Raw genomic sequence first — 23,494 nt, 5'->3', positions numbered from 1 at the left:
TCTTATTTTCTAAACAAGTAAAATCTGCAGTAAAATAGTCTGCACACAACTGAATAGCATGTATTCACACTGATATCTTTACAATTACAGAGTAAATTATATTTATGAGATATAAAGCCTAACCACTGCTTGTAAAATGCAGAAAAAAACATAAATGGCGCAGGCACTGATATACTGATTACAACGGGTCGACTCACACCTGCAGCCCGAGATGATTCAAATCACCCCAATAATAATCCTGAGTGGCTTCAAAGTTCTTCTCACGGAAGACTGATTTACAGACTGATATGATCTCTGCCCGATGCGAGCACAGCCCCTGCTCCCTCTTGCTGCTAAACTGACAGCATCGAGCCAACCCCACTCACGAAACCGGTGAGGCCCTCGCTGTCGACCTCAACAAGACTCAGCTGTTTCTACTCTGTTATGGTACAAACACCATCAAGTTAATTATGACTAATGGGTGTGTGGCTATAGGGGTAAATAGGTTCCTCCTTATAGGACAGTGGGTTTTGGTTATATTCTCTTAATACAATTTTAACCCAATGTCATTGCGTGTTTCTGTTTAATGTGTGCACAGTCACCGTGGCAAGTGTCTCTGGTAATTGATGTCTCCTGGATTTTGTGATTTAAATAATTGTTCATGTGTAGTGTCAAAAGATGAGTATAGTATAAAATGCTATATGAATCCACATTGTTGTTTAACAAGATAATTATGTTTCGATTTAAAGCTTTCGTGACTGCAGGGATTCATCTTGGTTCTTTCGGTAAAGTCACGTAGAATGGAAATAATAAAAATAAAACATTTAATAATTCTCACGACGTTTCGGCCACAACGCAAGCAGCCGTCCTCAGGTGGAGAACAGGTCTGTCGAGAAGACAGAGTCTGAATGACACCCCAGGCTTGGAGCGTCTATTTAAGCTGGGATGGAAGGGGGAAGAGCGCCTTAACAAAATAATTTGGATATCAAGATGAATTTAGCATATTTATGGGAAATGCAGATATGCGATTAGTACTACTTGTGAAATGCGTAGGTTTGGCGGGGGGTTTAAAGTCATTATGTCCGTGCATTATGCAGGATTAGCATCAAAGGGAGCGGATAGGGGTAACATTAATAAAGGGAAGGAATGTTAATAGTATGTAGCTGTAGTAACTAAATCACCACGTAAACAACTTAAGTATAAACTACATAGTATCAACAGTATACTAAATATACTCACCAATAGGCTAAGCTACTAACAGTAAGTAATACATTACAATTCTATGTCGCAAAAAATATAATATGCTTTCAGCTAAACTTAATTCTCTTACATCACACGGGTCTACACTGTACTATATACTGCGATAGACAAACCCAACATTAAATGATATACTGTATTACTATACACCACATTGTAATATTACACTATGTATTATTCTACCCACCCTACTGTATATCACACTGCTGTATATTCACTATACAATTACGAAACTATATATTACTTTGTACATTGTATTAAACATTACAATTTTATACTATTTATTATTATACAATCCGCTATACACTATACCATTGACCGTCGCGTGAAAGATACTAAGAGGAAGCAACGAAATATGTCAATGGGAGAGTGGTGGTAGGAGACTTGCAGCTGAGCAAAGAATCCATTCCCTGCGTAGAATGCAAGATATATAGTCAATGCCAGTGAAATAGACGCTCCAAGCCTGGGGTGTGTCATTCAGACAGACCTGTTCTCCACCTGAGGACGGCTGCTTGCGTTGTGGCCGAAACGTCGTGAGAATAATTTTATGTAGAATTTTTATAATTTTATTATTTCCATTCTACGTGACTTTACTGAAAGAACCAAGAAGATAATTATGACTTGTTCGTGACAATGACACTGTTAATAACAATCATCGTGATGTTGATTGTTATTATGAATGGGGGTGAGCACAATTTTGAGATGCGTGACACTTCCCTATCTATCGTGAGTTGGGCAGTCCGCTATTTAACCAGGAGATGCAATAAACCCAGTGGAGTACGAGTAATCGCCGCTATTACAAGGGCGACCTGGCTTCACAACATTTTAGCTTCCATCCACCGCTGATTTACACACTTCCCCAAAGTATTAATCGCCCCTATTATCTCTGTGGAATACATACAATTCCGACAATGTAAACAAAAATAAAAGCACGATTTAATTTAAATATTAAATCTGGCAAAATATTATGTTAACACTATCGGTGTAGATGTGCAACGCCAATTGTCGCAACGTATTGCCCCGACCGCGTTTTGTTGTGGTCCTCACACATTAGTGGCTGTTGATGCGGTCTCACTGACGACTTGAGAGGGTGGTAGATCTGCACCGTTGGTGACCTCATGTTGGTCGCATCGCTCGGCCGAGAGCCGCCTGGGAGGTTGCTTTACCTCACCAGACACTGCGGATTCGTCTTCATTGTCCGTTCCTTGGTATTGTTTATCCATAGCAAAGTCCATGGACGTTGAACAGGAAAAAAAATTTGCCAGCATCGGGAGAACCAAACATCCGAGAATAATAACCAATCCGGAGGCAATAAATGACATTTTATAATCCCCCGTGTAGTCTTTTAGAAAACCTGTGGAATAAAACAAAGAGATTAAAACTTTGAACTCGGATTAAGATGCTGTCTTGGCCAAAGCCGTTGATGTCACCACCACCACACTTGACCACCACACTCTACCCTCCCTCCACCAGACCCCACAGGGGCTGAGCAGGAGACACGCGGCAACCTCCACAATCTGCCCTGACGGTCTCCCACCATCTGGCCTCAGGTGGTCACCGGAGTCGTGTAGATCACCCCAAAAACCACGTTCCGATACAAATTATTCAGTCGTGTTGGCAGTGGTGCGCTCGCACAATTAGCACAATCATTGACGACCGTGTTTTTTTCCTTCAAATTATTGATGCATTTTTTACATTTCTTACCCTTTGTACACAGAAGGGGAAGGGTTTGGGCCAAAAAGCGTTTGTTCAAATCGCACTGCAGTTTAAATGACCGGAGCGAATGTTACGGCCGATCACAGGCCCGACTGAGGGGCACTGTACATTGGTGTCAACGGGCCCGAGGTTACAATAATAAGTATCTTGAACTTCTTTCGCACCGTTCGTAGCCAACAGTTCTAAATTTACTTATGCATGAGTGCCAACACCTAGTTGTTATTTTAGGATTTGTTCTGGTTTACATGTGGGAAGAAACCAGATCATGCAGAGAAAACAGATCGACACAAATGGCGATTATTCCACTGGCTGTACTGCCTTCGCCTAGCAAACCAAGGTATGGCACCTCCTCAGCACCCACGGGAAGAGAGTTTTGCAAGATCTGTGCGGTGATCCAATCCTCACTGCCTACAGTGCTGGGTTAGAGGCCCCGTGCGTAGCCACCACCACCGCCCAGGTTGGTGGATTCGGGCCGAGTTTCCAGTCGGCATCGTTCCCCACCACGCCTCAGTGTGCGTTGTGCTTCAAGTGGACTTCGGCAGCGTTGGGGAGCAGCCAGGAGCTGAGCTCTGTCTAGTCTACTGTGCCTCAGTGTCTTGGTCTCAACTCATTAGCCCAAACGGAAGACAGAACGCATTTCTATGAATCAAAGGTAAAGCAGGTTTCCCTGACTTCTTGTGGGATAAGTCTGTTGTTATTGTATGCATCTCGAACAGGTTCGGTTTGTGCGATTTCGCGGCTAACCTTATTCTACCCAAATTTACCTATACACGCTTTGAATTTATATGCAGCTCTTCAGTCAGACGTGCGACATTGTGTGCACTGTACTGTATGCACGACTCAGCAGGTAGTTGTCTCGTTCGGTTTCGCTTTCTGCGTCCGTTTTTTTGAAAAGCATCTACTATCGCATAAAGCGAAGGAGACCCGTACATTATTACATGCACTTTGATACGTTTATTCCGACTGTTGTGATCCACGTGTTCCTCTCATTGTCTCTCGATGTAATTCCATGCATGTATCTGTAAATGTTTCACTGCGGATTTGTTGACTTTTGTTCCATTTTCTGTCAGTGGTCCACAAAGTTTGGCCAGTAATGCTGTGGGCATGAGGGCTGAGTTATTTGCCTGGGTTACTAAGCGGCTTAAACTAATCCAAATTGAAATTGATGGCTAAATTCACAGGACATGCTGCTCATATATTACAAACATGTTTCTAGCCACGTTAACGCATTGGCTATTGTAGACACGTCCACTTAAGTGCATATTGGCAGCACATTTATTATTTTACAGTTATGATTAGGTTCGCACTTGCTGCCGAGCAAAGGCCAAAAGCCCAATCCGTCAAGCAGCCAACAACAAACAGCGCCATCAACGTTGTCATCGCCAAAAGTTGACGCATTTCTTGAATTGAGCAAGGTCATAATAAGAGCTCTGGAGAAGAAACGATGGGAGGGAATTCCAAAGTGGAGCAGGGCGAGGGAAGAAGAGGTGTTGCGACCTGCAGTGTTTATGATGGATAAGAGAGTGGTGAGCGGGTGGGTGCACTGCGCGACAAACCCGGCCAACATCAATGACGATTATTTGAACTGATCCTGACCCTCCCAAAGGTCGACTCAAATTAGCATCGGGTGCAGTGTGTAAACATTGCCACTGGAGAGACAACGGTGGCCGGGCGTGGTGCTGGCCAAGCACCCCCTCGTGTACCGTGCTGGCCGACTCACTAACAGCACTTGACACAAGTCTATTAAGGCTAGACGGGGGATTTTTGTCTTGTCTTTGTGTTGTGACTAAACAGTGTAGTAGATAAACACAGTACGGATGAGACAAAACAGCCATTATGGTAGAAACCGAGTCCTCAATATGGGTGAAGGAATTAACGAGTTAAATGTTTTTTTTTTATGAACAGTAAGCAAGAGTGATAAGGTAACTGACCACACGCGGGAGAGTGAGCGAGTGGAGTGAATCGGTGAGTGCTGGATCTGCTTAAGATGTTGTGCGTGTGACATGTGCCCGGGATGCCGTGACGGAGATGGAGAGAACGCACCTGAGATTGGAGGGCCCAGCAGGCTGCCAACGCTTTCCAGCAGCATCAAAAAGCCGATTGCACTGGTAATGCGTGCAATCCCAACAATTTTGGAGAGCAAAGAGATACCAATCGGTGCCATCGCGCCACTTGCAAATCCATACACGATGCCAATTATAATCATGTCCATGTACGTTTGTCCAAAAGGGATAATTACAATTATTATTCCTGTCGTGAGTGTCCAAAAGAAAAACAAATGTACCATACGAATTCTGTGCAGATCTGCCAGCCATCCAGAAAACAATCGAGCGACTATATCAGCCACTGCAACGGCAGAGATTACGAAGGCTCCAGACAAACTACTGAAGCCGAGCATTTGCAGGTGGGCCAGAAAGTGCACATAGGGTATAAAAAACCCAGTGTTGATGAAGGTGAATGAAAGTGTGAACACCATAAACCCGCGATGTTTGAGCAAATCCAAATCCAACAACGCATGCAGCTTCTTCAGTGTTGTCAAGGATCGGTGTTTTGCTGCGTTTTCAGTTTGAAACATATAATCTTCTCTCAGGCGAATTGGTCTCAACAAAGCACCACAGACACACAGATTGAGCTCAAGGCCAGCGAGGATCATCAACGCTCCCCGCCATGTGTATGTCTCCACGAGCATTTGAAATAACGGAGAGAAGGCAAAGGACGACATTCCCACGCCAGAAAATGCAATCCCTAAAGCCAAAGATCTCCTTTTATCAAAATACTTAGACAATGTTGATATTGATGGACTGAAGACCATGGCCCAGCCAAAACCTGAAATAAAAAAAACACTCATATTCAACTGGGTAATGTATTCCTGTATCCACGTTTGTTAATTAAGCAGTGTCATACACAAAGTCATACACATTCCCCGTTTACCGCCCTAAGTCAGTGAGAGACATTCAAACGGTGGTAGCCAGTTTATCCATAGGACGACTGTTGATTTGGCCCACAAAGTGTTGGTCAACACTCGTGTCTTAAATGTGACATGAGAACAGCCTTTGATTCCATGTACAAATCGCCATGACACAAGTTAATGTCATCTAGAGCCAGACCGTTTTAGACTTCACATGATCTGGAGACTTCTTATTTAAAGTACATGTTCACGCCTCCTACACATTTAGTTTGAAAGTAACACAGTGATAGACATAAGCAGCCAAATACGCACATATCCATGTGACGTTTTGCCAGTATCAAAGTATAAAAAATGAGAATGGGTTTTATTCTTATATTTTTTTTATATACACACGTTTACACGTTATTCCACACATGCATACGCGTGAATGCGCACAAGCTACGACAAGCGAAAATACCCACATGCACAAGCAAGTATAAATGAATGCGCACACATGTGTGATCATATATACACAAACGCGTGTTACAGGTTGACTGAGCTGAATGTTAGATGCACCACCTGCACTCTACACTGTGACAACCTGCTGAGTTTTAACCGGCCAGGACTTTGCTTGTTGCAAGCATTGCACCACAGCCTCCCATTGTTGCAGGCGAGCAGCTCTTCAGTCAGACAGAAGCTGCTTGGGCATGTGGTGGCTGGGCAATTGTTGAGTAGTTACCCCATCATCAGTAGAGCTCACTGATGATAGGGACTGTCCAGATCTTTAAACAATCTGTGAGCCTCTCACACAATCCAGCCTGGTTAAACCGAGGATGGACCGTAGGCAGGCCATGCTGAATGTTTCAAGCCAGTGTAAAGATTCCTGTAAAACTGAAACATGAAAATAAAAGAGGTCAATTTCGGTGATGAGATTACCTGGAACTTTTGTCTTTCGCAAACCCTCGTTGGCCCAGGATATACTATTTTAAACTAAACTATTTTATTTACCAGGTAAAGCCCACTGAGGTCTTCACTCTTTTTCACAAATGATATCTCAATGAAGTGACTTATCACGTGGAAATTTATAGCAGCCATATACTCTAAGCACATGTTTCTAAATATGGAGGGAATAACCGGAGGACCCAAATAAATGTCGACGCTAACTTGGGGAGAACATGCAAACTCCAAATATCCAGGCATCAGGGTCGGGATCGAATCCACAACCTCCTTCATACCAGGCGATGTAGTTAACATTTCGCCATCGGAGGACCCCTTAACAAGCCCAGTTATATACCTGTGAAAGAACAGTGCCCTGAAATGTTGGTTGCATGGTGAAAGCTGAAGTTCAGACAAATGTTACCTGTCAACAGTCCAAGAGAAAGGTACAGGTGCAGGAGACAGTGTGCGAAGGAAGCGCAAAGAAATCCAATGCACGCTGAAATGCCGCCCACGATCACGACGGATCTCGACCCAAACTGGTTGCTGAGCGTACTGGCAATGGGACCTGCAACGTAAAACATCATACACACACTTTGCTTGCAAGGGACCAAGAACCATTAGTGAACTATTACACTAAATAATATTATGTCATATTGATACAGGACATTTTAAACAAGTATTGTGATCTGTAACTAAATGCAGCGTCTACCGCTGAATTCCAAGAATATAAGTAAATATTTATTGTCATGGTCAGTCCACCAATGGATGAAGGCCTCCCTCCCAAAGCTGTCACCACTTCTCACGATCTTGTGATGCAACATTACATCCGGCATCTGCAGATTAATTGATTTCATCACTCCATCTCCTCTGCGGACTTGACACTTAGACGAGTTCCATCCTTGGCTGCCACTCTTATTATTAACTTTGGAGCTTTCGTGACTGCAGGAATTATTCTTTGGTTCTTTCGGTAAAGTCACGTATAAAGAAAAAATAATAAAATTAATATTTATTTAATTTATTTTTTTTAGAAAAAAAAATTAAATATCTATTTAATTATTTAATTTATTATTTTTTCTTTATACGTGACTTTACCGAAAGAACCAAAGAATAATTCCTGCAGTCACGAAAGCTCCAAAGTTAAGATTTAACCACTTCTACGGGGAAGTTCCAAGTTTACCTTTTTTCTCTCTCTCTCTGGGTTTTTATTCTCTCTCTCTGCCTGTTTATTTAGTGTAATTTTTTCTGTCTACACTCGTTTTTTTGTCGTTCTTAGGTTCTGCTTTGTCTCCGTTCCTCTTGTTTTTATGTTTTGTCTTTCTTTGAAATTTTCACACTTAAATTCTAACTTAGCAATGTTTGAAATACGTAATCGACCAGGCTATGCGTTAATTGTGTGTTGACCGACTTTCTGTGTCGTTTTACATAACATTTCGATGCTTTGCTAGGTTATTTAATTTTAGTGTGTCTCTTTCTCCCCCTAAGCCTGCTCACTCCTTTTTGTTGCACTCATTGACATGTAAATTTTGTCTCTAACCCCTCCCTCTCGCTGCCTCCGCCCCCCTCTGTCTATTTAAGGCCACCCCACAGAGACGATCACCCCTCCCTGTACCTGTGTTGCCCGCTGTGTGTATCTTGGTGATATCTGTCTGCTTATATGTCTGTCTATAATTTTTTCTGGTTAGATTTTATGTCGCTATTTCATTATACCTGATGATGATTGCTTGTGTTGCAATCGAAACGTCTCGTATGTTATTATTTAATTTATTATTTTTTCTTTATACGTGACTTTACCGAAAGAACCAAAGAATAACTCTTATTATTCTTGACCTTCATCCATCATCTCTTTTAGCTATGATGCATTCCTGCCCAAGCCCCGCGTACTTTACAAAATGTATTCATTCATCGCGCACAGTCAGCGAAGGACCATTGCGCCAAACGAGTGACGTTGCGACAGCATTCGCATGAACTGCTTCTTGCTGGCATACACCGGCATCTCGAGTAATTTGTTTGATCCACGGATTACGGGGGGGGGGGGCGCCATTTCTTTGAGGGTCGCAGTGCTCACTTCCAACGTCGACACCAACTTCAGTGAACGCAAATTTGCTGGAGTATGCGCATCAAGATGGGCGACGTGTCCAATAAATGTGTAGGACTTGGAATATGGTGCGCCACGCGTTCTCTTGCGCTGTTGCTATGCAAGAGAGCAGTGTACAGTGGGGGGTATTTGAGGACGATGTTGTTGCTGAGGCGTGAGGGAGACGCCGTTAAGTGGCATAACAGGTGTTAAGGGTAACCGGGGATACAGGCCGGTGATTGGTTAAGAGGGTGAGTGCTTAATGACTGGCGTCGCCCAGGCGGGAATAACAAGGCCACGTGAGGCTGGGGGCCTGGGGGCGAGGGGTAAAGCGGGGGGTGAGATAATTAATAGGGACTGATTGGGGTGGATATAAAAAGGATAGCGTAACGTAGAGACGGAAGTCTTGGTGGAAGCTGGAGTGATGGTGGCCGGTGATGGAGAGTAGGGTAACGGTGATAGAAAAGCGTACGGACTTTGGGAGAGAGAGAAGAGTGTAGGGTAGAAGAGAAGCGTACAGACTTTGGGAGAGAGAGAAGAGTGTAGGGTAGAAGAGAAGCGTACGGACTTTTGGAGAGAGAGAAGAGTGTAGGGTAGAAGGGAGAGTGTAGGGTAGAAGAGAAGCGTACGGACTTTGGGAGAGACGGAGAGAGCGGAGCGGGATCGCGGAGCGAACGGGGAGACACGGAGCGGTGACGATGAGGAGGTGAACTCTAAGTGAATAAAGCGAACGGAAAGACAACCCGAGACACGAGTCCTACAAATGTATTGAACTTTTTTTTTAATGCAAGAATGTTTTGTAACACAATACATACCGCTCACAATGCATAGAAAGCAGTATTTAGAAATTGATAATTCAGTGAAGCTTATTGTTGGATTCTGGGTTGCATTAGTGAAGCGATTAAAACATATATTTCGCACAGCATGTTTCAATATACTGTACAGTAATTTGCAGCATCTAACTATAAGCGCATGGTTCAACCCAACATTAAAAAGCAGAAATACTGGTCTCTGCCCGTATGGATCCACCTCCACTGCCTTACCGAAGACAACAAAAGCTATCATAGCAGCAGCTAAGATAGCTCTCGAGTTTAGCTGTCTAAACTCGAGAGCACATTTTAACTTCATTAATTTGGTGTAATTTGTGGAGTGTATTATCTACTTTTATGTCTAACTAAAGCCCACATCTAATAGTCTAATCGACAGGGTCGCTATCTGTAAACATCAGGCAGCTCATCAGTTTAAGCGGGCCTGGCTCTGTTGATGAGACACGTAATGTGAACACCAGTCCCGAATTTGCTTGTGTAATGGGTTCCGGAGACACTTGTAGAGGTAACTTCTTTATTACAATACAACACTCCAACAGTCCTGATACAGCCTAGGTACACAGCCTACATACACTACTCTGGCTACGCTCTGGGGTCCTCCGGCTAGAATTACCCTAGGGGAGGCTAATTGACCCAACCCAGCCAAGGTGCGGGTCTGGACTCTGGCTTCCTCGGAACTCGCCCTTACAAGGACGTAGAGCCGGGAGTCCCAGAGTCCCACCACTGGCCCTCACAGCGTCCCGGCCCTTACAAGGACCAGCGGGACGAGGGGGTCCAGGGTCCTAAGCTGGCTCGTCTTGGGTCTTGGGTCTTGAGCTGCGACTGGCCCCGATCGGCCAGGGAGCTGCCCTTTTATGCCTCGTCCCCAACGAGGGGTGGGGTTGTGTGCACCCCCAGATATCCCACAGAGCACACACAGCCCCCCCGTTGGTGGCGCCAAGGGGCTTAACTGTCTGGGGTGACTGGGATCCTAGCGCCTGACGCCGAGGACTTATCTTCCTAGGATACCAGAGCCCCCAGCAGCCCCTCCCCTCTTATGTCACTACACTTGTATTAAACCACCTTTTCTGAATTCATGAACGCCCCAATAGCTGTGTGGCCAATGGGACAAGTAAAAATAACACTTTAATGTTTTACGTAAAGAGACGGTTATGGGAAGGAGGTGCATCGTCTGTAGTTATTTTGTTATCATTGTGACATCATTTTATCTTTCCATTTTCACAGATGACGTGACTGATGTTCAAAGTTAATGTATAAAGTGGTCATATGTGAATTCTAAATCGTTCATTTGTCACCGTCGAGAGTTGTTTGGGCACCGCAGTGTAGAGTGTCAAGTGTGACCTGCAACCATCTCAATCTTTCTGCCCCCTCTTCACTCTGAAGAGGCTGGGACCGAATTGTTGTTCGATATATTCCGTGATAAGGCATGATTACGGATGGATGTGGGCGAGTTCATATTTATCAACTAGCATATTTGCCCGTCCTAGGACGGAAGCTGTCATATTTACGAAAAAATCGAGCAGAGTATAATTGTATCTTGCGTAAATGCAATGGCAGTGAATCTTGCACGAAACGAAGTCATCAAACACTACACTTCATGTCACTGTAGCACTGTATATAAATGAACCTTCAATTTGTTCAAATTCACTGCCTTGATACTTTATTCTCTTCTGCTGTCGGTCGCTGGGGTTGAAATACATTGGAAATCGATACAATATCTGGAAAATCAGCGAGAAATATCTATTTTACCATATTGTAGAAGAATAAATTTGACTTATCTTTTGTAACGTCACGTACGGATGTAGCACTGTGCTGCGTATATTTATTGTTTAACGTCACTTTATGTAAAGAAACGACAGCAAATAATTATTTATTTTATTAACTTTCAATAAAGAAACGTCAAATTTCAAGCAAATTTGCGTAATTTTTTTTTATTTCCCCTCAACCTGCGGGAGTGTAAAAATCCACCCGCTCATGATTATTTTATTATTAATTACGGGGAGGGGGGGGGGGGTGCGGCACGTGGAGTGACGTCACGCGCATTGCACACATTTCTGGGCTATTATCGTAGTAATACTACAGATGGTTTATGTGCAATGAGCCAACTCAGAACTCCCTGTGCTAAACTACCGTTCAAGTGACGATGCGGTGCTCATACCCTCAGTACACCCCTGAGCCAGTGGTGGAATTTGCACCCAGTCGACTGATCCACAAAGTGGTTCTTATTGTATTGACCTCAGATGGATGACGGGATCAGTGAAACCCCAACCAAGATTTCAACATGTGTAATGTGAGGATATATCCGGGTCGTTGACAGATCACAACTCGTCACGATGATTGGCTCTGCCGGTCCTGGTCCATAGCCAATGGGGGGAAGCCTAGGGGCGTGGCCCTGACGTAATGGAAAGGTGACAGCTGTAAGTAGAGGATTGGTTCTGCTGGCTTTAGCCACAGCTAATGGGGAGACGAGTCAGGGGCGTGGTCCCGGAAGCCTGCGGTGGAGTCTGGAAGATTCCATATAGGCTAACCAGGATTGGTGGAAACGTACCACGTGACCCGGGTATTAAATAGAGGTGGAGACGAATAACACGTGGTCAGAACTGGAACGAACGAAGGGAAGAGGCCACGCGAGAGTGGGGGTCCAGGCTGCCACGTGACTGCACGCGTCTCTCTCTTTCTATCCCTCTCACGCTGTCTGTCAGCAGCGTGAAGAAGTGTTGTAATGAAAAACGAATAAAGACCGGATTCCAGAAGTCGCTTCAACGACCTTTATTACATTGGTGACAGAAGTGTCTCTTGAGACTGTTTGGACGATTCTTACAAAATGTCCAAGCACCTCAAGAAGAGAAACCCACCGGACCCTCCGTCGGAGGAAGAGGTTGAGGCGGACGAGCTGGTGGGAGCTGCGGGTCCTCTAACTCCGTCTGCTGCTCTCCCCGACGCCGCTCATCGCCGACAGGCCGGCAAAACAACGTCTCTGGCTGCGGACGAGGGGTGGCCTCGGCTGGCGAAGGAGATAAAATCGCTCCGTGCGATTCTGCTAAATCTTGCAACGGCGATCTCATCATCAGCGGTCCTCGGTCGGCCACGTTGAATTCACCCAAGAGCCGATGATCAAGATTTTCAGCGGGAAACGACGTCCGCCATTACTCCTGCCGCGGAGGGAGAGGCCTCCATCTTGGGCGGAGCTGCTGCAACGGAGCCGCCGGACGCCATCTTGGGCGGGGCTGCTGCCACGCGGCCGCCGGACGCCATCTTGACGGAGCCGCGTACTGCGCGGGGAGCGGGATTGGAGATGCTCGAGGCCTCGGACATTCACCGCGGCCATCACCTTCCTCAAATTAAAGAATTTGTCGCCGGGGGCGACTGGAGCGCGTTCACGTGGCGGTTCGAGTCAGCCTTTCGGTTGGTGCGATGGACGGAGGCAGAGGCGCTGGAGGCTCTGGCCATGCTGTTGGATGATGTCTCCTTGGCAGTCTTCCGATCCATCCCGGCAAGTAAGAAGAAGACGCTGCGTGACGCTTTCACGAAAATTGCGGAGTTCTACGAGCCGCCGATGGCGGCTACAAGGAAATTTATGCAGCGTCGTCGAGGAAGCAGAAGAATTGCCCTTGGCTTACCGAAGGGCGCTGTTAGCGCTTGCCATGGCCGCCTACCCCGATTCGTCAGCCAATCTCCTGGATGCTCTCATCCTTTCCAGAATGATTGAGTTAGCCCAGGAACTTAACATCTCATTACCGGTGTGCGGCCACGAACCGCTTACGTCTCGATGGGCGGCGCACTGCTTGGACGCCAAGTTCAACCTCAAACGCTGGGATCAGATGGCTGCATGGACGGGGGATCCTAAGATAGACGGGCCACCGTTGGGGTGGTCTCCATGTCGGGTCTAACGATGCGTGCGTTGCTGCAAATGGGGGTAGCATGGGTATTTTGGGGCGAGTAGATGTGCGCATTGTTATAGGGAATATCACCGCGGAGGGACCAGTTTTGATCTCACGTTCATTGGCCGTCCCATGCCTATTGGGCACTGATTTCTTTCGCCGCATGCCCGTTAAAATACTCGTCGACCAAGGTTGCTTGGAAATGCCAGGGGGCCGTAGAATGTCGTTCCTGCCGTCCCTGCTGGGCCGTTCACCCCCAGGAAACGCTGTTAACACGATTGTTGCTGTCACGGAAGAAGTACCATCAGGCTCACAAATGCTTATTCTGCTGCATTACCGGAAGCGATTGGAAGCTGCGGACGGTGCGACGGGTGTGCTGTTGTCCCCATCGAATTCTGTGGCAAAATCCTTTTCCCTAGTGGTGGCTCAAACTATCGTTCGGCCTGGTCAGGCCCCGTTTATACAGTGTTAAATGGGGGCCCGGACCAGGTCATCGTCCCGGCTGGCTCGGTGTTGGCTCACGCCACTACCGATTTCACTAGCTTTGAGGGTGAACAACCCACAAAATTGGCCGCTGGCGGGCCACGTTCCGATCGTTCGGACAATCGATGGATCGCAGATTTGTGCGGGGAAAATACGTCTTTGTCAGCCACGCAGCGGAGCGCCTTGCATTCATTATTGTGAGAGTATGCTGACGTTTTCAGTAAAAACGATTTGGATTTGGGCCATACCTCGCTCTTGTCGCACCATAGAAAGGGAACACGTGCGTGGCGCGGTGGACAACATGTTGGCGGCCAATATAATTTCGCCGTCCAACAGTCCTTGGGGCGCGACGATGGTGCTGGTTAAGAAAAAGGATGGTGGGACGAGATTTTGTGTAGACTTCCGCCGATTGAATAAGATATCCGTGGCGGACGCATACCCCTTGCCACGGATGGACGACTCGTTGGACGCTTTGTCAGGGGCAAATTTTTTCTCTACCATCGACCTGTCGTCTGGGTTTTGGCAGCTTCCCCTCGATGACGCGTCCAAACCGAAAACGGCGTTCCGCACACCACAAGACCTCTTTGAGTTTAACCGCCTACCTATGGGCTTGAATGCAGCACCGGCGACGTTCTAACGCCTGATGGAATTGGTGCTAGCGGGGCTGCAGTGGGAAATGTGCCTCATATATTTGGACGATATCATCGTATTCAGCCGTACCTTCGAAGAACACCTCCAACGACTGAAGACTGTCTTTCAGAGGATGCGCTCAGCTGACCTAACATTTTAACCAAAAAAGTGCCACCTTTTGCAACAATCCATCCGCTACGTGGGACACATCGTCAGCTCTGACGGTGTGTCCACGGACCCTCAGAAAACGGCGTGTATCCGAGAGTGGCCCACACCCACTTCGGTGGGCGACATACGGCGGTTTATAGGGTTCGCATCCTATCGCCGATTTGTTAAGAATTTCGCGACGCTGGCTAAGCCGCTGCATGTTCTGATGGAGAAAAATCAGAGATTTAAATGCGGCTCGGAAGAGGAGCACTCTTTTCAATCTCTCCGGGATCACCTGGCCACCGCTCCGACGCTCGACTACCCAGACTTTTCCCAGCCGTTCATCCTTGACACGGATGCTAGCGATATCGGCATAGGAGCCGTTTTGTAGCAACGGAAAGACGGGGTCAAGCGAGTGGTGGCATACGGCAGCAGGGTTCTGTCCCCTGCCGAGACGCGATATTGCATGACGCGACGGGAACTGCTAGCAATCGTACATTTTGTTCGCCAGTACCGGCCATACCTGTATGGAAGGAAATTCCTCGTGCACACTAACCACGCTGCCTTGCAATATTCTTTGAAACTGGAACAACCATCCGGTCAATTGGCTCGGTGGTTGGAATCATTACAGGAGTTTTCCTTCAATATCACATACCGCAAGGGTACTCGCCATGGCAACACGGACGCTCTCGCTAGGTTGCCCCCGACTCCTCCCTGCGCCTGTCTGACGGGTACGCACCGCTGTGCGGCGCTGCCTACCTCGCCCTGTCCGGTCATGGGGGCGATGTTGAACGATGAAGGCCAGGATGTACCCGTTGGCGCTGACGATACGCTGCATTTGCCACAGTCGGTGTGGCTACGCGAGCAGGAGGCTGATGCCTCTCTGGCTCCGCTGCGGGAGCTGATCGGGAAACCGAGATCTCATTTGGCGGGATGGAAATGGCAGTTGTTTCGGGGCCAGGCGGGATTACTGATGTGTACGGATGGATTGTCTGATCGTTCACGCCTGGTTGTGCCGACATCCCTTCACCACGATCTGGTCCGCGCTCTGCACGCCGACAAGCTGATTGATGCACCTCGGCGTGCAGAAAACATTGGCCGCGATGCAGCAAGATTTATTTTGGCCCGGCATGACAGCAGATGTCACTAACTTTATCCGGTCATGCCATGATTGTGCAAAGCGGAAACCGCCTCGTTAAAATTATATCCCGCCCCTACGTTCGATCAAGGTATCCCGTATTAATGAGCTGGTTGCTCTGGATATCCTTGGCCCGTTACCTCCATCGGCTAGGGGAAATAAATACCTTTTGGTCGGGGTTGAATATTTTTCTCGCTGGCCTATGGCCTGGCCTTTGCCTGACCAAACGGCCTCATCCATCACCGAGGCTTTCTTGAATGGATATGTCATGGATAAAGGAGCACCCGAAGGGCTGCTCACAGATCAAGGACGTAACTTCTCCTCCAAATTGCTCAAAGACGTGTGCTCTGCTTTGGGTACAAAGAAAATCCGCACTTCCCCTTACCATCCGCAAACGGATGGCATGGTGGAACGATTTAACCGCACCCTTTCGGCCATGCTTTGTCACACGGTGAGTGAAAAACAAACCGATTGGGACTTGCACATACCGGGCGTCCTGGCGGCAAACCGCATGATTCCGCACGCGTCCACAGGATATTCACCATTTTTCCTGATGTATGGCTGTGAGAATGTACCCCCGATTGATGTGCAACTTGGTGCAGCGGGGAAACAACCGTCCCCTTCCTTACCTGACCACGTGCGGGACTCGCTTAAAAGGGTTACGGAGGCGCGAGAGGCCGCTAGATGTGCGACAGCCCATACGCAGGCAAGGAACGAGAGGTATGCGCGTCGATCGCGAACTGACATGCCTTGGTCGGTGGGCGATATGCCATGGCTCCATTGCCCTCAGGTGCCAGTGGGTACGTCCCCTAAACTGCACAAGCCTTGGCAGGGGCCTGTGAGGCTGGTGGACATTCGGAATCCCCAGAGTGTTCGCATCCAGTACGGCCAACGTCGATGGTATGTCCTTTCGTTGCGGCTCAAGCCCTACGTTGACCCGCGTGCTGGCCTTTCATCTCCACTTGTTGACCTGCCGGGGTCTGGCGTGCCGAATGTGTCACTTGCCTCGCCGATTGATCCCCAGCGGGGCTGTGTTATACCCCCTGCAGATGAACAGGTTTTGAAGGACGACGAGACCCCGGACGTTCCACCTCCAACGGGGCCTGTCCAAGATACAACGGAAACCGAAAATTCTTCTTCTTCTCCACGGCCACCACCTCCTGCTGAACAGTCGACGAGGCAGCTACGAACGAAACGAGGAGAGGGTCCGGCGTTGCATACGCGGTCGAAGTCTCTCCCATTTCGCTAATACTGCTTGCCTTGCGGTCTGTCACCCTGGTGTTACTGCGCTACAGGGGCGCCCTAATGTATGTCTGTTGTTTTAATGTTTTAAATTCCTCGGCGCGTTGACGCCTACTCCCCCTTACCTTGTTAATGCGTCTTAGACGCCCTAGTATTTATTCAAAGGGATTCGGCCTGTCACCCCTTTTCCTAGCCGAGACGGCTGACTTTTTACACCGGGGGGGGGGGGGGGTAATGTAATGTGAGGATATATCCGGGTCGTTGACGGATCACAACTCGTCACGATGATTGGCTCTGCCGGTCCTAGTCCATAGCCAATGGGGGGAAGCCTAGGGGCGTGGCCCTGATGTAATGTAAAGGTGACAGCTGTAAGTAGAGGATTGGTTCTGCTGGCTTTAGCCACAGCCAATGGGGAGACGAGTCAGGGGCGTGGTCCCGGGAGCCTACGGTTGAGTCTGGAAGATTCCATAGAGGCTAAGCAGGATTGGTGGAAACGTACCACGTGACCCGGGTATTAAATAGGGGTGGAGACGAACAACACGTGGTCAGAACTGGAACGTACGAAGGGAAGAGGCCACGTGAGAGCGGGGGTCCAGCCTGCCACGTGGCTGCGCACGTCTCTCTCTTTCTATCCCTCTCACGCTGTCTGTCAGCAGCGTGAAGGAGTGTTGTAATGAAAGACGAATAAAGACCTGATTCCAGAAGTCGCTTCAACGACCTTTATTACACATGCAAACTTCATATTACAAGCCACTCTGGAAACCTGGCCAGTTAGCGTCTGCCCTTGGGGAAGGATTTGTTGCGAACAGGCTCTACGTTACTGCAGTTTTTTTGGTTTGCCTGTGCTCATAGACTAATGAGCATGCCAATAACAGCATCGTAAGAAAGCACCCTAACACCCTCAACATGAGTCAAAGAAAGCACGCACAGTTCTGCAGTGACAGCGGTCACGACTGAACATGTATTAAGTCACACATTCAGTGCACAAAATATGCTGAACGCTGTGATTTACTGCGTGACATTGTAGATACACGTTAAAAATAAATGTTGATAAGAACTAAAGGTCACCACACGATCATGTGTCACGATACAATACTAGTTCATCTATAGCCGCATTTCCAGCGTAAAATGTGTTGTTGCCTACTGTACTTGATACTCTGCTTTCATTTACTTTAATCACAGGGGAAGTTCACGGTTGATACACTCTTCCTCTGTATGTAGTACAGTAAGTCCTCATTTGACGCAGTCGATGCATCCCTGAAAAGTGCATTTCCCAATGGAAGAACCACGTTATAGCAAAATGTGTTGTGTCAACACGCGCTAAACGAGGACTTACCATATATGTTGAATTGTACATTTTTTTAAGTCGTGATTTTTTGGCTTATTTTGGCTTTCTTTTCATGCCCCACCCCTTCCGACTTAGGCCCCACATCTTAGTACGGTGCAAAAGATGTTCAACATACATCTGTAATGACATAAGAAGGGAGGGGCTGCTGGGGGCTCTGGGACCCTGGGCGGGCCAGGCGCTTAAGCCTCTTGGCACCAGGCGCTGGGTTCCCAGGCGCTTGAGCCTCTTGGCGCCGCCAACGGGGGGGGGGGGGGGGGGGGGGCTGTGTGTGCTCTGTGGGATGTCTGGTGGCGCACACGGCCCCACCCCTAGGACTAGGCATAAAAGGGGAGCTCCCTGGACGATCAGGGCCAGTCGTAGCTCAAGACCCAAGACCCAAGGCCAGCCATCTGAGGACCCTGGGACGCTGTGAGAGCCTGTGGTGGGACTCTGGAACTCCCGACTCTACGACCTTGTGAGGGTGAGTTCCAGAGCGTAGCCAGAGTAGTATATCTAGGCTGTGTACCTAGGCTGTGTACCTGGGAGTTGTTACAGAGTATCAGGACTGGTGGACTGTTGGAGTGCTGTTGGATTGTAATAAAGAAGTTACCTCTACAAGTGTCTCTGGAACCTGTTACATTTGGCATCAGAAGTGGCAATGGAGACAAGAAGTAAGCCACGTACCTTCAGTCCTGACGGCGATGTCGAGGAGCAAGCGGCGACGGGGCAGCCAACTCAGGCCGACAACGACACCGCACCGCCGGCTGAGCAGCCGTCCACCACACCTGCGTCGGGAGCAGCAATGGAGGAAACGCTGCTTCGCCTCACTGAGCTGCTCCACGCCACCGTCTCCATCCTGGATGACATGCGTCGCTCACAGGCGGAGGCAGGAGGGAGAGAGGCGGCGCAGCGGCCGCGCCATTCCGCCGGCTCCAACACAAGTATGGCAGCCGTTCCCGCCGCAAATACATCCGGGTGTGTCGTCACTTCTGCCGGGGGAGCAATGACCGCTGGGAGCGACGTCACTTCCGGGCCCAGCGTGGTCAAAACAAACAATGCCGCGTCATCAGCGCTGCGTCCCTCACCGCCGGGTGACAGCTGTCTGCAACCTAGCAACGCCGCGTCATCAGCGCTGCGTCCCTCACCGCCGGGTGACAGCTGTCTGCAACCTAGCAACGCCGCGTCATCAGCGCTGCATCCCTCACCGCCGGGTGACAGCTGTCTGCAACCTAGCAACGCTGCGTCATCAGCGCTGCGTCCCTCACCGCCGAGTGACAGCGCTGCGAACGCGAAGCCAGCTTCAGCCGGGTTGCCAGGCAACGAGCACGGGGCTCACGTCCAGCAACGCCTCCGGACCTCAAGGCATTTTCTTCAGAGGGGGGTGAGTGGGCAGCGTTCGAATGCCGGTTCGTCTCTCTTATAGAGACGTCCGGCTGGTCGGAGTATGAAGCGCTCCAGGGCCTCCCGGCCATGCTTGACGACAACGCCCTCGCAGCACTTCTTGCGGTGCCACGAGCGAAACGTGCCATGCTCACGGATGCCCTTCATCAGATGCGGCTGATTTATGGACCCCCGTCCGAAGCACATCACCCTTCGATGCGAGGAGGAAGAAGGCCTCCGAGTTAGCGATGGGGTACCGCAGCGCGCTGCTGGCCATGGCGCGGGTTGCCTACCCTCGCATGGATGAAGACGCTGTGGAGTCACTCGTTCTGCAGAAGCTCATGAGCTTGGCCCGCCAGCTTCGAGTTGCCATGCCGACAGCTGATGATGACAACTTCACGTCGCTACGTGCTGCCAGGTGCATCCAAGCACACCTACATTGCGATTAGGACACGACCATCGCCGCCTGCGCAGGCCCACCTGATGCACAAGTCTATGACGTGCATTCGGGGCCTCATCAGGTCTTCGCGGCAACAGAAAGTCGCGGATCGTCCAACTGGCGATCCCAGCGAGATCACCACCAGCGGGACCGGCCAACCTCGCGCCAGGACAGGGCGTCCATCATCTGCCACAACTGTGGCCTTCGGGGCCATGTGGCGTCCGGCTGCCGGATCCCCCGACGCCGGACTCCAGGACCTCCGGCGCCTCGCCCACCACCGTATCCTCGGCATACCCAGGCGAGTCACGACACCTCGCACTCTCGGCCCCCACTTACAACAAGCACGCACCCTCACACCACACAGGGGGGTCATGCTTCGGAGGAGGGGGATTCGGGCCCATCATTGAACAACCGGGCGCTCGGACCAGGTCAATGGTCCGAGTTGGCCCATAGGGTCGTTGCCGTGGCGGCAGGGTCCTCTGCCGTAGTGGGTTCCATCGAGGGCGTTGATGTTCGTATGTTGATCGATACGGGTGCGTAGGCGACCATCATTTCAGACATAATTTATAACATTCTGCCCGATACATGCCGTCCCTTGCAGCCAGTTGATGTGCCATGCTATGCCGCAAATGGGGGTTTGTTTGGCATCACCAGACGGATCAATGCTCAGATCCGCATTGCTGACGTCCAATTAGTTGGGCCCATTTTGGTCTCATCAACCCTCGCCGTTCCGTGCCTCCTCGGAACAGATTTCTTAACAAAGGGTGTATTAAGCTCCCCTCCGGCCGACGCATGGCCTTCCTGCCCACACCCACTCGGTTGCACTCCGCATCTACGACGGTGCAGGCGTTGGCGGCCTGCACAATTCACATTCCTCCCGGCTCTCAGATGTTAGTTCCCCTCCGGTTTCGTAAACCCCTTGACTACGACGCGTTCATGGGGGGTGCTGTGATCGGGCCTTTGCGTTCAGCTGAGCGGGTGTCGGACCTCGTGTGTGCACAAACGCTCGTGTGAAGCAACCACGACCCCTTTATCCAGGTCCTTAATGCGGGATTGGAAACGGCCGTTATCTGTCAGGGAATGGTGCTTGCTCACGCGACGCCAGCCCCGTCAGAAGATGTGATCGTGGGTCACGTAGGGGGCAAGTCCTCTTCCGTTGCCAAGCCAGGTCCTGACACAGGATGGCTCGACGCGCTTTGCTCCACTTCTGCCGATTGTCACCATTACAGCATGCTAAATTACGCACACTGCTGAGCGATTTCGCCGACGTTTTCAGTCAAAGCAAATTCGACATTGGCTGCACTAAATTGCTAAGCCACCACATCGACACGGGTGATGCCGCTCCAATTCGTCAAAACCCATTTCGGTTGAGCCCGGCCGAAAAGGAACATGTACGGGTGGCCATCAACGATATGTTGGCGGCCGATGTCATTGCGCCATCAAATAGCCCATGGGGGGCGCCGATCGTTCTTGTTAAGAAGTACAACAGGAGCCTCCGCTTTTGTGTTGACTTCAGGAAACTTAATAAGATTTCTGTGGCCGACGCCTACCCGCTTCCCAGGATGGACGAGTCGCTCGATGCCTTAGCAGGTGCGCACTACTTCTCCACCTTGGATCTCCTCTCGGGGTTTTGGCAGCTACCCCTTGATGACGCATCCAAACCAAAGACGGCCTTTCGCACGCCGCAGAGACTGTTCCAATTCAACAGACTTCCCATGGGTCTTCACTCGGCCCCGGCGACGTTCCAGCGCCTGATGGAGCTGGTCCTCGCTGGGCTCCAGTGGGATTCTTGCCTAATCTACCTCGACGATGTAATCATGTTCAGCAAAACTTTTGATGAACACCTCACGCGATTGAAGGCAGTTTTCCTTAAAATGCGAGCGGCTAACCTCAAATTCAAACCACAAAAGTGCCACCTCATGAGGGATTCGGTTCGTTACTTGGGCCATATTGTCAGCCGCTCGGGAATTGCCACGGACCCCGAAAAGACAAATTGCGTGCGCTCATGGCCTCTGTTGGGGAGGTGCGGAGTTTTATCGGCTTCGCCTCATATTATCGACGATTTGTTGCGGGATTCGCATCCATCGCGAAGCCCCTCCACGCATTAACGGCCAAAGGGGTAAAATTCCGTTGGGGAGAGTTAGAACAGGCATCGTTCAATGCCGTCCGAAAAGCACTGGTCTATGCTCCTACCCTGTCTTATCCAGATTTTACCACTCCGTTCATTCTGGATACAGACGCCAGCAACACCGGAATTGGAGGGGTGCTGTCGCAAATTGTCAATGGAGTGGAGCGCGTCGTCGCCTATGGCAGCAGGGTGCTATCGCCTGCGGAGCAACGTTACTGCGTGACGCGCCGCGAATTGCTTGCTATCGTTATTTTTATAAAGCAGTACAGACCATACGTGTATGGCAGGCATTTCACAGTACGCTCCGACCACGTGGCGCTACAATACGCCTTGCGAGTGGACCAACCATCTGGACAGCTCTCGCGTTGGCTCGAGATCCTCCAGGACTTTGCGTTCACTGTCATTTACCGCAAGGGGATTCAACACGGGAACGCCGACGGGTAGTCGCGACTGCCGAACAATGGGCGCTGTGCTTGTTTTTTGGGTGCGGGGCGTTGTAGGCAGCCTGACGGGGTACCGCCCCCATCCCTTGTGGCCGCGGCCGGGGATGGGGTCGGGGACCACGGGGCTCCCTCCACGCAAGTTCCGCAGGATGCATTGCTGGGCCTCGGGTTGGACGACTGGGGACGTCTTCAGATGGAAGACGTCTCCCTCCTCAAATTGAGACGCCGCGCTAGGGATGCCGAGGGTCACAGGGGGCAGGGGGACCCCGTATCATATGTCATCCGGGAAGGCGTCCTCATGCATTGGGATGGGGGGTCCCAATCCCACACGTTGGTGGTGCCCACCTCCCTGCGGGGGCGACTTGTGTGGGAAACCCACAGTCGCCTCTTGCACTTGGGTGTTCAGAAAACACTAGCTAAAATCTAATTGGAATGTTTCTGGCCGGGCATGGCAAACGATGTGGCTGACCTTGTGAAAGGTTGCACAGAATGTGCACGGCGGAAACCACCTCCTAGGCCGTCCTGCCCGCTGCTCCAATCCATTAAGGTTTCCCGGGTCAATGAGATCGTCGCATTG

General features: G+C 49.6%; 1 protein-coding gene across 6 annotated transcripts in view; it reads right to left on the bottom strand.

Moving 5' to 3' along the window:
* Window positions 1-1,755: 1,755 nt before the first annotated feature.
* LOC133351095 (monocarboxylate transporter 13-like) overlaps window positions 1,756-23,494 on the bottom strand; it is a 34,822-nt gene continuing 13,083 nt past the window's right edge. For 3 of the 6 annotated variants that reach the window (XM_061566029.1, XM_061566031.1, XM_061566027.1), the window contains exons 3-5: window positions 7,200-7,343; window positions 4,996-5,778; window positions 1,757-2,590 (exon numbers count right to left, since the gene is read on the bottom strand). In XM_061566029.1, coding sequence (XP_061422013.1) covers window positions 2,280-2,590; window positions 4,996-5,778; window positions 7,200-7,343 — 1,238 coding nt within the window. In that variant the 3' untranslated portion in view covers window positions 1,757-2,279. Of the gene's footprint in view, window positions 2,591-4,995; window positions 5,779-6,222; window positions 6,731-7,199; window positions 7,344-23,494 lie in introns of those variants that run through there. The other 3 variants (XM_061566030.1, XM_061566028.1, XM_061566032.1) reach the window with 3 other exon arrangements.

This window comes from Lethenteron reissneri, chromosome 36 (genome assembly GCF_015708825.2).
Source record: "Lethenteron reissneri isolate LAM-NWPU_2019-01 chromosome 36, ASM1570882v1, whole genome shotgun sequence".
In the NCBI taxonomy this organism is placed as follows: domain Eukaryota; kingdom Metazoa; phylum Chordata; class Hyperoartia; order Petromyzontiformes; family Petromyzontidae; genus Lethenteron; species Lethenteron reissneri.
The sequence above is the reverse complement of the archived record's forward strand: the minus strand, read 5'-3'. Positions and strand labels throughout refer to the sequence as shown.